The sequence below is a fragment of the Ovis aries genome, chromosome 3 (genome assembly GCF_016772045.2).
Source record: "Ovis aries strain OAR_USU_Benz2616 breed Rambouillet chromosome 3, ARS-UI_Ramb_v3.0, whole genome shotgun sequence".
Taxonomy (NCBI): Eukaryota; Metazoa; Chordata; class Mammalia; order Artiodactyla; family Bovidae; genus Ovis; species Ovis aries.
Window position 1 is genome coordinate 150,161,344 of NC_056056.1, and position 16,374 is coordinate 150,177,717.

General features: G+C 37.0%; 1 protein-coding gene across 2 annotated transcripts; it reads right to left on the reverse strand.

Moving 5' to 3' along the window:
* Nucleotides 1-597: 597 nt before the first annotated feature.
* On the reverse strand, nt 598-16,199 carry CCT2 (chaperonin containing TCP1 subunit 2). Of its 2 annotated transcripts, XM_004006469.5 has the most exons (16): nt 16,122-16,199; nt 15,333-15,407; nt 15,163-15,228; nt 14,339-14,450; nt 13,468-13,544; nt 13,220-13,332; nt 12,198-12,400; nt 10,525-10,625; nt 10,172-10,299; nt 9,730-9,833; nt 7,082-7,201; nt 6,586-6,714; nt 6,295-6,398; nt 5,897-5,996; nt 4,916-5,057; nt 598-878 (listed from the first exon to the last, which is right to left on the reverse strand). In XM_004006469.5, exons 1-16 carry the CDS (start codon nt 16,122-16,124, stop codon nt 848-850), a joined length of 1,608 nt encoding a protein of 535 aa, XP_004006518.2. In that variant the 5' UTR covers nt 16,125-16,199; the 3' UTR covers nt 598-847. The 2 variants fall into 2 exon arrangements, with proteins under 2 accessions (XP_004006518.2, XP_060268781.1); XM_060412798.1 differs by lacking the exon at nt 4,916-5,057.
* Nucleotides 16,200-16,374: the final 175 nt, after the last annotated feature.

Genomic DNA, 16,374 nt, shown 5'->3' on the forward strand with positions numbered 1-16,374 from the left:
GGGCTCTTGTTTCATTTCTTGCACTTTGCTGAATTAACCTCCAAATCTAAATTCACCTTTAAACCATCAAATTCAGCACATACTTACACAGTCTATCTAGAATGCATTTACCAAAAAAAAAAAAAAAAAAAAAAAAAACCCAAGAAACCCTAGCAGAATAATCAATAATGCTGACATATGTATATGCTAACCATATCCACACCCTACAAAATTACCAGATGTAATGTGAAGAAGCTGGCAGCAGCCAACATTTAAAATGTAACTCTTTCACACTTGAAGTAACAGAAACCACCATAAATTTTTTCCTGTGTTTGAGTCTGTAGACTACACAAAACTAAGAGTACTATGTTTCTTTCACAAAACAAAATGGTAAACAAATGTCATGTATGATTAAGAATCAAATGATAAAAAAAAAAAAGAATCAAATGATAAAGTTTGTAACATCTCACTTGGCCTTACATTAATCAAGATAATTTTTTCATAAATATGTAATATCAATCATTAGTTAAACTAGAACACCTCTATACTCCAAGTATAATCATTCACTCCCATTAAGAGTAAACCAGGTACAAATCACTAAGTCAGTTAAGAACTAAGTAATTGTTCAAATTTTTATTTTGATGCACAGTATGAGGAATGAACTCTTAAATCAACTGAATTTTATAGAAAATGAAACAGCAAATAAATTAGACCCATGTTAAAATAGAAGGTCAGTTAAATGTCCAAATCTAAGGACATAACAGCCACAGATAAACTTCAATTCTATATTCTTCTTTCAGGAAGTCAAAGTCTTTCAAACACAACTTTACTATGAACTGGTCCAGAGCTCAACAGCATACGGGAATGCTTAACAGGGGTGGTGATCAGGGACACGCTTCCTGTAAGAATTAAAATAGGGCAATAGTGAAAATGAAAAGCATGACTGTAACTGAAGGCCTATATTAAATACAAACGCAGCTAGAGTACTACTTTTATTAAAACCAATTTAAAATGTGTAAAAAGGATGTTTCTATCTCACAACTAACAACCCTTAACTACTGTATTGTTAAGAGAACACGAAAAATCTGCGGTGTGCGGGTTGCAGGTAGGTACTCAGCAGTTCTCAGCTTCTCTTCCAAACAACCTACTTACCAAAAATACGCCCTCCAGAAAATAGTTCATGTTTTTAGCTTATGCTATTTAATTTTACAAAATGAGTCAAAGATGGTTCTCTCAGTCAGAAGCTGTAAAATGACAAGTCTTTGGGGTTTCTAAATTAAAACTTCCGGGTCACTATTCCAAATGAATGAAAACAAAAAGTTGGTGATGGAGTTGGGTAATTCACTCAAGTATGTCAACAGTACCTCTCACATCTTAAATGTTAAATTTTTATTCTCTGGTAACTATACAGTGAATCTGGAAGGGGCATGGTAGGCATACTAGTGAAATTTTTTTACTTCATGACTGTGGAAACACTGCTTCATGAGGCAAGCACAACAGTTAAGAGAAGCAGAAAAAGCGTAAAAACAGATCCAGACTAAACCATATTAGGATCATATAAACCTTCCAACCTCAGCAGCTTATGGGAGTATGACCAAAGGATGTCAATAAAGAAAAAGTTGTCAAGCATCTGTCACAAAACACTGACTAGAAAAATTCATTCCCTGGAGATTAACGATGAGTATGAAGAGAAGTCCACAGTCCAGTATGTTTGGGAAGCACAACTGAGTTTAAAAAAAATTCATATTTCTTTACTGCAAATTACTCAGACTAATATTTTTAAGACACTTAAACTTCAAAAACAGTGAAACCAGCTCAAACAAGGTACTATGGTTTGTATTTCAAATGTGGTTGAGGGAGCCAAGTTATTACAAAAACTTCTGAGGCAGCTATGTGACCTTGCCCCCAAATGAGAAAATTTTACCTATAGAACTGTTTCCCTTTGCTATCATTCCACCTGAAGACAAAAAATGTAGCAGTATTTACCCATCTTTGTTGGCACTGCTTTCAAGAAAATTTTGTCAATTTTTCCTTCCCTCGTTAACTTTCCGTTTCAAAATACGAGTGCTCCTCATTACCCTATTCTCCCAATACTAGAAGTACAGAGAATCTAGATTTCGTAGCCCAGTCCTTTCCACTCACCACAGTGGGAGATGTGAGTACCATTTTAACTTTTCTGTCCACATCCAAATCACTATTTTCTACTCTTTCCTTCCTCTAACAGTAAGAGAACAGCTGCCATTCATAGGAGAAATCCAATGAAAGGAATACTGCAGGGGCACAAAGAACTTCGTCCACTTGGGACATAATTTCCTAGTAACATTCCTACTTCCTTCCTGTCCTCTTGCTCCCTAGGTCCAACAGCAGCTGCCGGCGGACTGCGCCCCTCTTCTGCACCCATCACTTCCTCTCCCATGAAACTGCTCCCAAATGAACACACTCAATTTTCACAGAAATGACCACACCTCCTCTAGCTACTATCCCACTTCTCTGTTCTCATTCACAGTAACATTCCCTGAAAAAGCAGACTACATACAATTCCTCCAATTCCTCTTTCCCCAGACTCTCAAATTTACTTCAAGCTTTTGCCCTCTCTATTCCACCAAAACTGGCCATTAAGAACACCAACAACCTCTGTTGCTAAATCCAATTTTTAAGATCAATTTTCAGTCCTTACTTGACCTGTTTGCATCATCTTGGGAGCTGATTGCTCCTCCTCCCCAAATACATTACTTGGCTGCTACACACATTCCTCCTACCTCAGGGGCACTCCCCCAACCCAACCTTAGACTTTTGAATTATGGGAAACTTTAAAAATATATAAAAGTAGAGACTGTACAATGAATCCTCATGTATCCATTATCCAGTTTAATAAAATCCTTCTTACTGACCCTTGATGGCTGTTCTAATTCAAACTTATTACTGGAATTTCAAGCACTCAGTCCTTTAAAAAAAAAAAAAAAAACCTTTCCCTTCTCTAGCTACATTCACTCTTTTGGGAACTCAATTAGTGTGACCTTCTATACTACCACGTACAGGCTAACAACTCCTAAAACTTTAACGATAGTTGAATTTCTTCCCTAATTACAAGCTCAGTGATCCAACTAATTGCTTTCTCAAAGGTTATTATCCCAAATGTCCAAAGCTGACAACCCCCATCTTTCCTCCCAAAGCCTTCCTCCACCTCAGTTAAGAGAAACTTCTATTTTCCACAACAAAAAACCTTGAATGACGTGGCCCAGTATTGTTTTGTTACTGTTATTTTAGTTGCTGGGCATTTCCATGTTTTATTTCTGAACTAAAAATGTTTAATATTGTCATGTTAAAACACAATTGAGATATTTCTGACAAAATTTAGAATTTCCCCCCACTCACCATGAAGTGGAAATATGCTTAATGTATTGGAGAAATGTGGCAATTATTAAGGAGCTTTGAATAAAAATCCTTAAGACTGTCCCCTCAAAAGCCTACCCTTGAATTATCAATTCCCTTTTCTCACAGACCTTATATCCAACCTATCATCAAATCCTGCTGACTCTACCACCTAAAATAGATTTATTATCAATCCCTCCTTACCACTTTCACCTCCATCTGCCGGTCCAAGCCACCATCCCCTCCCATCTCCCTGAACTTCCCACTAATAAGAAAAAGGAATGGTTTTGTTAACTAATTAGCTACAAGCAGTTAGTTTAATTAATTAAAATTTTTAACTGAATCTTCAAATGCTAAGATTTTTCTGGCCACCTAGATCATTTTTGTGTGAATGAGTTTCATCTGAGAAAAGCTGCTGGAGGGATTTCCCTGGCAGTCCAGTAGTTAAGACTCTGCATTTCCACTGCTGGAAGCTTGGGTTCAATCCCTGACTAAGGAACTACAATCTCACAAGTAATGGCCAAAAAAATGGTACTGGAATAGGATGGGCAAACAATGGAAACAGTGACAGACTTATTTTCTTGGGTTCCAAAATCACTGCAGATGGTGACTGCAGCCATGAAATTAAAAGACACTTGTTCCTTGGGAAAAAAGCTACGACCAACCTAGACAGCATCTTAAAAAAAAGAGACATTACTTGCCTGACAAAGGTCCGTCTAGTCAAAGCTATGGTTTTTTCAATGGTCATGTATGTATGTGAGAGTTGGACTTTAAAGAAACCTGAGTGCAGAAGAATTGATGCTTCTGAACTGTGGTATTGGAGAAGACTTTTGAGAGTCCTTTGTACTGCAAGATTAAACCAGTCAATCCTAAAGGAAATCAATCCTGAATATTCATTGGAAGGACTGATGCTGAAGCTGAAAACTCCAATACTTTGGCCACCTGACATGAAGAACTGACTCACTGAAAAAGACCCTGATGCTGGGAAAGACTGAAGCCAGGAGAAGGGGACGACAGAGGAAAACATGGTTGGACGGCATTACCAACTCGACGGACATGAGTTTGAGCAAGCTCTGGGAGTTGGTGATGGACAGGGAAGCCTGGCATGCTGCAGTCCATGGGGTTGCAAAGAGTCAGACACAACTGAGTGACTGAACTGGAATAGGAACATGTAAGGAACTCTGCACATTATGTGCTGAAGAATATATATATATAGAAAAGTGTACCTAGACATAAAATGACTGGAACCAACTCATCCTGGTTAAACAGACATCATTTCTTACTACTACCTCCCTACCCATAAGCTCTCTGGTTTTAGACTTTCCCAAGCGTGCTCTTGTGCCCTTTCAATCTTGAGGGCTACCCTGTGTTACCCATACCCTTCTCCCCATTAAGCTTTTCTGGCTTAAATCTAAGAGTTGTGACCACATATTTTAAGTAACTTGCAAAATACTGCTATCTAGACAAAATGGCTCCACTTCCCATCAACTACAATTAACAAAAATATAGCTGTTGTTTCCATGTTAATTTTTCCTAAGAAATGTTTTCTAAAGTGTTCCAATACCTTGGTGCTGCCTTGATGATGTTGTCCACACGCAGAATCACCTCTGCTGCTTCAGCTGCACTTAAAAGAACTTGTCGCTTCACTTGGAAACTTTCTGTTATACCCAGTATTGACATATCTCCAATGGTACCTTCCTTCATATCTGAGAAACATTCACTAGATAAATAACTAGTCTTAACTAAAGTATCAAAACATATCTAATAACAGAACACATTAACAAAATTAAACCTGACTTGTAAAAAAATAAAATGAAATTACAAAGCCAACTATTCAATTTAATTAGAGTATTCTCATCAGACTATCACTCAAGGAAAACCTTTTAGAAAATTAAAAGATCAACTACTGATCATCTGTATTAATGAAGGGTAACTATGTCAAATAATAGAAAATTTATATGCAACACATCACCTATCTTTACCTATAAAACTGAAGAAAATTTGTTCATCACTGACTACACCATGGAGTCTAAAGAACTGAAGGAGAATTTAAGTCACCTACTTCTTAGACTCCCCCTTTATCTTCTGTAAGATCATTATTCTTTAACTCTCTTTTGTCAAGTGACAAGATTATCCACCCTTAAAAATATTCCTTTTATGTCCTAGAACATTTTATTGGGAAAATTTTCAATCTGAAGTCTTTTTTAGGCCACTTTTCCCCCTTGTGGCTCAATAGTAAAGAATCTGCCTGCCAATGCAGGAGACATGGGTTTGATCCCTGGGCTGGAAGATCCTCGGAGAAGAGAATGGCAACCCACTCCAGTCTTCTTGCCTAGGAAATCCCATGGACAGAGGAGCCTGATGAGTTGCAGTCCATAGGGTCAAAAAGAGTCAGACACAACATAGCAACTAAACAACATAATGGTTATGAAGGCAAGGGTCACAGGAATCTTTTACATGGTTGTTATGAAAATTCACATTAAAAAAAGAACTTGGTAAAGAGCTACTCTTAAGAACTCCCACAAGATTCTAATTAACTTCTTACCCAGTCCAGCAGTTGTTTTGCCTTCACTATGGGCGGCTCGGAGCTGTGCCACCAGGTCTGCACTGTCATAGCCCGCATTGTCAGCTATGATAGTTGGCAACTACAAAGTGAAGAGGACATGGTAACTATCTACTCTACCAACAGAAAGTTCATTTACCAACTAGAAGAAAAATTTTCTGAAACTGTACATTTAGAAATAATGCAAAATCTGTTTCCTCTTAAGTACTGCTCATAAAGAGGTTTATTAACTCCAAAATCAAACTTAAGCAGTGTGAACCATTCTTTTCTTAAAGCCAAGAAAGGAAACATTTTCTGTCCAAGATAAAAGAATGTATTCACTTAAAAACCATCAATACCTACAAAATTTAAATTCAGGGCTCCCTTTTTCATTAACTTACCATTCTCAGTGCTTTAGCGTAAGACTCCATTGCAACAGCTTCTTTGCCTGGTGTTCTACTGGCAAGCTGTGTCACGGCATGAGCCATCAGCATCTCAGAACAGCCTACAGATTACAATTCCAAGAACAGAAATCATTACACTCAGCTGCCTCCAAGACACTAAATAAGACTTCCTTTAAGATCTATTAAAAATAAAGTGCACTGGCAATACGAAGTAAGAAGCATTAAAAGTCAAAAGCCACTACTACACTTCAATAAATAAAATATGTTCAATATTTTTCAAATGCTTACCTCCTCCATAAACTGTTCTAGAATCTTTCACAGTTTGGGCAAGAACACAAAGAGCATCATGCAAAGATCTTTCTGCTTCATCTAAAATTTGCTGAGTGGCACCACGCAGAACAATGGTGCAAGCCTCACCTAAAATTAAAAAGAAAATGTTTCCATGTCACAATGAACTCAAGTTGTAAAACATAAAAATCTGCCTTCTATTATTTAGATTATATTATCTGGTTTTGAAAGCTGATATGTCTTTTATTGCGGCACCTTCTCTTTGCTAACAATCCACATTCCTAGCAGTTCTAAATTATCTAAAACAATTATATTGAATATGCATTGCTCACAAAGACAAGGTTAACGGGCTGCCCTCAAGAGACTGAAATTAGCATACACATGTTTTTTTAAGAATTAAGACATATACTCTAATTACTATAGTAACTGTTTCTTTTACTTCAACAGAGCCTACAAAAGGTTTAAGAACCAAACCAGAATCTACATAAGCACCCACCAAGGGCTACCCCGGAAAAGTGAATGAGTTTGTCTTCTCCAATCATGACTTCCTCAATAAGTTTGCAACTTCCAAGCTTCACTAGTTCTGGATGGTCAAAGGTAGAGGCAATTTCACCACCTATGAACAAAAATATTAATTAAATGCACAATAGGTTTGAAATTTCCACTTTCTTATAAGCAAAAATGAACAGAAAACATATTAAGTTGACTGCTTATTATATGCCAAGCACTCTGAAGCACTTTATACAAACTAAATTATTTAATCTTCACAAAAACCCTAAGAAGACAGGCTTCATTTATCACTCCATTTAGAAATGGTAAGACTGAGGCAAGGAAATGTTTCATTTTCATCTATGGTTACATAGTTCAAACAAATATGAAACTGAAATTCAAATACAAACAATACAGGCTTCAGGCCTCTATGCACGTTATATAATTCCACCTTAACTGAGATTTTGACATTTATCTTTAAGGCTGAATTTATCAACAAATTCAGACTTTCTTCTGAATTCAGTCTAGAAGACTAGTATTCTATGATCTAGTATCACCAAACATGAAAATATTTGGCTAATATTATATCAACAGGTCACTGACATTAAGAGCTGCTTCAAATAGTGAGCACTTGATATCTGCAAATTATTACAGTAACTGAGGTGTCAGAAAACTCCTGTAAAGTAAGGCCTAGAGAAGGGGGAAATGTATACTGAAGATTTCCAGAGCAAACTTAATGAGAAGGCAAAAGAGCAAATTCATTTTCTTCCTTAGTTCTTCCTTTTATTCCTATCTTCCCTCCACCTTCCATGCTATAAACATTTCCTCTCCTGGTTCTTAATTAAGCTAAAGTTAGGTTTCCATTTTAAAATCCTTTTCTCAGACTTTCCTGGTGATGCAGTGATGAAGACTCTGCACTTCCACTTAAGGGGGCACGGGTTCGATTCATGGTCTGGAAACTAAGATTTCACTTGCTGGTGAGGCAGCCAATAAAATAAATAAATCAAACAGAACCCTTTTTTCTAGCTCTTTACTCTTTCTCTTAACAGATACCCCCAATCATCAACCCAACCCCTTTTCCTACACCTTACTGATAAACTGGCTAAATAATCCATGCTTTATTTCTATTGTACAATTAACTTTATAAAAAGGACTCTGGTCTTCCCAACTCTAATTTATACTCACTTGTATAGCTGACGCTCTTATTTTTGGTTGGCAAATTCCAGAGACAGCTCTAGGTTCTAGACGTGAGACACAATAGATGTTTGGGATATCATATGCCCCAAATGAGACCAATTTGGCTTATGAGAATTGTCACTGATCCTACACTCACTCACTCATGTACACCTGCTTACAAAATATTTAAAGACCATTTGCAAGACCCAATTTCACACATCTTGACAACAAATGAGTTTACTAAGGATGGAAGCCACCATGGAGTCTACCTCACAGCCATACAGCTGGTGTTGAAGCAGTAAATCTTCTGACTGTATGTGGCAATTTCACATTTATCAAGTCCTTGTGATAACAACTTATACCATGAATGTGCTATCATTCATATTTCTTATATCTTTAATTTTGTTGCATTAAGTAATTGATATGAGCATCATTAAGATTTATCACCTTAAGTATCAAATATGCAATAACTTCTAAAGCAGGTAAACCTACCTCCAAGTAAAACGTCTCTTTTTAGGTCAGAAGACTATGCTTCTCAAATTACTGAAAATGGCTTAAGATGTTATTTTGAAGTAAGTCCAATCCTACCACGTACTTAGTATAATTTCGTCTAATACAAATAGCAGTTCCAAACTGAATGTGGTGTTCCTAGTGGCTTTACATCTAAACCCCATTCTTGGAATTCTCACTGCCAGATCACAAACGAACTTTCCAACCTATTCATTGTCAAGCTTTTGAAACAGGATAAATGTTGTTATACTTAGTTTTCAAGGGCTACTTAGCAGTTACCACTACTAAAAAAGTCAATACCTACACTGTATGTCATTTTGATGTAGACATATCTGTAAATGCACTTTTTAGTCTACACTGTGACTGTAAAACCCATACCTGTATTGAACGATACTGGAGTAAACTAACTTTTCATCATACACTCCTGGACTGTTTCACACTTACTCAACATAAATTTTAAAAAATTAACGAAAATGTTTAAGTATTTGACCCACTGTCTGACATATAGTTAAATGTTCAATAGAGTACTATTCACCAGGCACACAGAGTGAACAGAGAGTACCACACTAGGCACAAAGTGAATACTACTCACTTAGCACTAGAATTAAATGAATAAACTAAGTAAAACTTAAGACTCCTTTTTTTAAGCTTCAGTTTATTTAGACTATGTTTAGAACAGTGGTCCTGTGCGTTTGTGAGAAAAAGATATAGTACCTTTAAAACAACACAGCAAAAATAAATCTAAACCTACAGTGAAGCTGGCATTTGATATGTTTAAAATTAATGTAACTAAAGATATCAAAGATTCCGAATAGCTGTTTAGATTCTAGGCACCTTAAGGGCACTTTAAGGTACCTTTTTCAGGTACAAAGTACTTTCTTTGTACTTTTAGAAATGAGTTAAATACACTAATTCTCAATAAATCCAAGAGTGATTATTTGTTAGAAGTTAATGTCTTTTTTTTCATACCTGTAACAAGAGCGAGGCGTTCCACGCCTGCAAAATCTGCATGCTCAATAGCCATAACACCAGCAGCACCAAAGAGTTGTTCAGGGTAATTATAAATTAGTTGCCTGTAAATAAAAATATGAAAAAACATTGTTCAAAATTGTTACTTCACAGGATAAAATACATTAGACTAAGAAAAACATGAAAACATTTTTACCTCGCCAGCAAGCAAAGAAATGCAAATCAGAAAACTGCTATCATTGATAGAGAAAAGGTTTCATAAAGTATATTAAATGATTTAGCAAAGCAACTGCCTTGCTGTATAATCTAATTTATATTTTGGGGAAAAAAACCACTTTCTAAATAACAGACAACTAAATTCTATAAGAATTGTCCTAAATCGTTCCAGAAAAATAAAGCCCTTTCTTGGATCATTATATTGTTAGCATAAATACAAACAGACCTGTTAATAAAGCAATTTATCCCATGCTTAAGAATACGTTCAACTTTCTCCTTCATTTTTTCCTTTTCTGCGTGTTCTATTTCAGCAACCTTTGCTGTAGAATCAACTCTCACTCGGGAACCAAATATCTAAAACAAAGGAAAGCATAAAAAATAGCATCACTTTCCTTAAGTTTCATAGCATACTTAAAACTTTTTAATGTAAACACAACACCGTGTGCACTGTGAACACACACATACAATATAAATACATACTCATACATGCACATATATATATATATCAAGTGCAACTGATTCCCAACCCAAGTTTACAGCAGCTAACAATCAGAAATCCAGGAAATGTAATTAATGTACCTTAATTTTGTCTGTATCCATACCAGTATTTGCAATAAGGATTTTAGCATTTTCAATTCGTTTTGGTTGATTTACACCAATTTTTTTATCCAACAGAAAGCCTGTTAAAACAGAATTTTATTAAATACTTCAAGGCTGTATTAATGAATCTTTTAAAGTAATATGCTTTATCAAATTACTCTTTCAAAGAATGCACTTCTAGCCCAATTCATCAAGCTCCTAGAACCTAAATTGCATTCCACATCAGTGACCATAAAAATTAATTTAGCAGATCATTTAAAAAATAACATGCAAAAAAAGAAAACATGAGGCACAGTAGAAATATGAAAACTAAACAGACCATTTTTTTGGTAAGACAACTTATATACTTCAATAAAAATGAGCTAAATAAAAAAATGTTATTTTTGGATCTTTTATCTCAGATACATACTACATTTGCAGGTGTGTGAGCTGCAATGCAACGTTATCAATCCACTTTCATTAGCTTAAAACTAAAACAAAACAAGTTCTTAAGATTCAGATAGAGACTACTGAACTTTTTAAAAAACTGAGGCTGTGATAACATGAAACACCATGGAGAGCAGTCAGACAAACCTGTCCCCTTCGTGCTCATGCTGCTTATGGGCTATGTATATAAGCGTGGACCAAACTCCCAACCCTAACTACTCATCTATAAACAGGAATATCAACAGTAGCAGAGATGTCATTACTAGCCAAGGGGCCTGAAACGATCATACAAATTGAGTACTGTGTATCTCTCCAGGCTTCCTCTAGATACATCTTTTATCTTTTAATTCATTTATCACACCTTGGGTTTTCTGCTCTATTCAGCTGAACTTAATTCTCACTCAATGGATCAACATCATGATAAAGAAATGAAATTTTGAGTACAATTCCTATTAGAATGTCTGGCACAGAGCAGACATTCAATGGTCACTATTCTTGCCTTAATTCTTTCTCTACCACCAAATTCTATTAGAAATGCTATACAGCCCTTGCCTATAAATTCAACCTAGAGTATTTTCAGAATTGTTACACCTGTGAGACAACATGAATTTTTGCAACAAAACCCAGACTCCAAATTACTGACTAGTAAAGCAGAAACTATAAAGCATAATTTATTCCTTTCTTCCCCCTTCTCTATAGAATGCCTACACTTTCTCCAGGTCCCTTTGTGAAGTAAATGCACTGGGAACATACTATAAGAACAAAACATACTATTTATTATTAAGGACACAGCATAAAAATACTAAGACATTTATCACTCCTCAAGAACACCAGAAACTATATCCTCAACATCTGTCAACCAATTAACATGACCTACCTAGACCCTTCCTAAAGAACACTTGCAATCCTAAGAAACACACCATTTGACAACAGCTGACTTTAAGTAGAAGAAAACTAAGTCTCTTTATTAGAAACTGTAACTTACTTTATAGTATAAACTAAAACCTAGAGGTTATCAAAGAAATGCTGGGATAGTATGAGTAGGTCAAGTACACTGTCAATATAGCAAGTGGATTAAGATGACCAAAGTCACTGCAACATGATTTGTTCCCTTAAAGTCAAGTTTTCTCACTTTGTAAAGTACCACTAGTCCTGACTAAATAAATGAGGATTCACTCAGTATTTAGCTTTCAACACGTCTTTTCCCATATAGAATATATATATACCTTCATCTAAATAGGAATCTGCCAGACTTCCTCCTAGCTTTTTGATGACATGAATTGCCTCCAGGTTACCAGAGCCTTTTAGTCTGAGAACGGCTTCCACAGCTAACTTAGTAAAGTGGTCTTTATGATGAGTAAGCAGTTTTGACGATAGTGTTGTTCCTGCAATGTTCATTAAATCTTGACGGAACTTAACTTCATCGGAACTAAAATACAAACAAAAAAACCAAGCAAGAAAACTCATGTCAGGTCTTAAAATGCTCCTCCAGAGTTATCAACCTCGTTTTATTTTTCCAAAATTTATCCAAATAGTGTTTGCCAATAGATACTGTTACCTCAACCATCAGGGTTCTTTTTTTTTTTTTTTTCCAGTCAGGGTTCTTTAGTCACAGAAAAAAATTAAACCTTATCAGTAATCAAGAAATACAAACATACTATTTTCCCCACCAAGCTGGCAAACTACCAAAGCAGAGACACAAGCAAACAAAAATTTCAAGAGCATGGGGAAAGAGACAGTTAGTTATACAGCCAGTGGATCTGTAAATTAATGATTTTTTTCTAGAGAACTCCTTGTAAGGTAAACAAAGGACCCAAAAATTATACTACATTTTTAAGTAACGACTTTGTCACAAGATTATAAAATAAAAAATTGTCAAAACTCAAAATCTCCAATTACAGATAAGTAAATTACAGTAGTCACATAATCAAATGCATACACCTTTACTAAAATTAATAAAGTACACCAACACCTAAAAATTGTGCTTGCTATTCAATTAGGTTAAAGAGGCTAAAAAATCTTCTATATAATGATACTTTATTGTGATTATATATGCAACAAGCCAGAACCCCAAGTTTTAACTTTAGTGACTACCGCTGGTGGGTAATGGGGGGCTTTTCTGGTTGCTGTTGAAGCAGGATGAGGTAACAGAACCACGTCCATGTGTGCTTTCCACTGCTCCCTAGACTTCCTGAACTAAGTATATTTTGAAAAGAAATCTTAAGTGTTTAATACGTGGTATACCAACCCATGGTCCACTGCAGAATTCAATAGAGCCTGTCTCGCTGCCTTTGTGGCTTCTCTCCAACCCGCAATAATGGTCTGTGGATGTATCTTTTTTGCAATTAAGGATTCTGCTTCCTATTAATAAATAGAGGAAACACGCATCAATAGCAAATTTGTAAGAAGAATGAATCTGATTACTTATGACACTCAACACCAGAGTAGGAAAAAATATCCAGTGAGATGAAGTTGAAGTTACTCAGATATTCTTACCCTTAGCAATTCTGCTGCGAGAACAGTAACAGACGTAGTGCCATCACCAACTTCATCATCTTGAACCCTTGACATATCTAGCGGGAAAAAGCTAGTTAATAACTCACTTATATGTGATTCTGCTTTTTAAATTATTAATACTTCTTGGTACCTTATCTAATTCTCCAAACATACTCACTACCAGTCTAAATCTTACTTATCTAGGTGTCCTCACCTAACAAATTCTTTGGAACTCTTCAGTCTGAAATACAGTAGTTTCACCATCAATAAGTACATCACATTCCAAGATTCTATTTAAAAAATTTTACTGTAGTTAACTTAAAATGTTTTTATTATACAACAAAGTGATTCAGTTGTACATATATTCTTTTTCATATTATTTTCAGTTACAGCTTATCACAGGATACTGAATATAGTTCCCTGGGCCAAATATTAGGGCCTTGTTGTTTATCCATTCTATATACAATATAATTTGCATCTGCTAATCCCAAACTCCCAATCCTTCCTTCTCTCACCTCTCCCTTCCCTCCTGGCAACCACAAGTTTGTCTGTGTATCTGAGTCTGTTCTTATTTCTTAGATATGTTCATTTCTGTCATATTCCACAAATAAATGATATCATATGGTATTTGTCCTTCTCTAACCTACTTCACTTAGTTTGATAAGCTCAAGGTTCATCCATGTTGCTGCAAAAGGCATTATTTCATTCTTTTTATGGTTTAGTAGTATTCCATCATGTGTATGTACCACATCTAGGAGTTTGTATTTTAATAATATCAATAAAAAAGTAGACATCAATTAATCAAAAGGACAGACAGTCAACACAGTTTAAAAAGTTTCCAAATGTTAACAAATGTCATCCTAAGACTCACCAACTAAAACTTTAGCAGCTGGGTTGTCCACACCAATGTTTTTTAAAATAGTTGCACCATCATTGGTTACCATAAGAGATGCATCTCGTCCACTGCTTAACAGAATTTTGTCCTAAAAGGAACATATTTGCTTCAGGTTAAGACGGAAGTACATCTGGAATGATGCATGGATTAATCAGTAATCTCAGATTGCTACTGTGCAAATACTCTGAAGGGTTATATGGCAGACTCCAAATTGTTTCACTGTATATATCCACTCCGGAACCAAACCTTGATGTCCTACCCTTCTCTAGTCCTAGAGTCACTAGAAGAGATAGACATTAACAAGGCTGTTTGAATACTGTAGGAGAAAAACTAAGTGTACCTCACAATACAATAATAAATACAAATGATAAAATAAGCAAGATGCAGAAGAGTATTTGACAGAGCAGAGGGAGTGTATCTAGTTATACTGGAAAAAAAACTAAAAAAGCGGAAGCTACAGAAGTACACACCAATCCTATCTTTGATGAGACAAAACATGAGAATATACAAACTAGTATCTTATAATTCATGATACCTGTACATCCACATAAAAATAAAGACAGCCGTTAGATTTATATCCAAAGGTTATCACTGGGGAAGGGAGTGGCATTAGGGATAGTGATCAGAAAGAGACCTTAGTCCTAGGGATACGGTCTTGATTTTCAGTAAGGAGAATGTACCTATGTCTAAATTTTTATAATTAACAGTTAAGTTTTAAATATGAAAAGCACCCACAAGTTTTTGTATTCCCAAGGGCTCTAAAACGACAGTAAAATACTAAAATTCCCTGTTTTTCTTACCATGCCCTTGGGTCCCAACGTGCTCTTTACCAAGTCTCCAATAGCAATGGCACCAATAAAAGAAGACTGGAATAAAAATCAGAGATGACCAACATAAACTTCAGTCTTAAAATCGTAAAACAAACAAAAAACCACTCTTCTATCTTTGTGAGAACGAGGAAAAGGCTTACCAGGCGAGCTGTCTCTGCTCTCTCTTCATCAGCTCCAGCCTTGAAGATATTAACAGGTGCAAGGGAAAGGGACGCCTAAAATTGAAAACCAAGAACCAGTCTGAATACCAGTATTCTTTAACATACATACGTAGATAAGTTTCACTAGACTTATAAGTAGATACCTAAGAGAACATGAATTTAAAGAAGAATGTTCCTTTTTAAACAAATGAAGCATTCCATGATTAGGCATTCATTTATTTAAAGTGAAAGGAGCGACTTAGGGGACATTCCTGTTTTGGATATCTTAAGCGCTCAGCGAAAAAAATTCCACACCGAAGATATGGATTCTAAGCATGGGAGGACCAGAGACCGCAAAAATGATTTTAAACTAAAAATAAGGCTGCCGCCAGGAGGTGGAGAGAACGCGGCAGCCTCGCTTCCATCACCGCCCTCAGCCGCTCCAGGCTCCGCCCTGAGAGGGAGGGAGGGGCCCGGCTCGCCGACCCGCCCGGTGCACTAGAAATTTCTCAGCTTAGGGTTAGTCCTAGGTTTCGAGGTTCTGGGCCTATCCAGAGACCGAGTCAGAACAAATGCCAGCCTTCAGGCCCACCCTTCCTCCTGGCTCACAGGGAGGGCCTCACTCGCTGGCCCGGGGCAGACCACACGCCGCGGCCTGCGCCATGTGCGGCGGACTCGGGGTACAGGCACAGCCACGCTGGGATACAGATGGGGCAGCGGACGGCGGAGGACAGCAGAGGGCGGCGGGGGTCAGGGGGTCTCGGGCAGGGCCTATGGGGCGAGACTCACCATGGTTCCGAGGAGTTCGCACACACGCTATCCCCTCACAGCTCGCGCCCGTGACCGGAGGGAAGAGAGGCCGGAAGTGACGCCACACGTTCTGCCGCAAGGGGCGGAGCCTCCACAGGCGCGCTTCACGTCCCGGCACCGCCCTCACGGGGATGGGAGGGGGCAGCATTTTGAGGGTCGGAAAGACTGCCCGTCACACTGGAGAGGCGGGGCCTTGACTGGGGCCTTGCTTTCTGCGTTGGCACCTACTGGA

Coding starts and splice junctions, on each gene's coding strand:
- CCT2 (XM_004006469.5), bottom strand. Junction 6,715..7,081: donor CTTTTCCGGGGTAGCCCTTG/GTGGGTGCTTAT, acceptor TTTTAATTTTAG/GTGAGGCTTGCACCATTGTT. Junction 5,997..6,294: donor ACGCTAAAGCACTGAGAATG/GTAAGTTAATGA, acceptor TTCACTTTGTAG/TTGCCAACTATCATAGCTGA.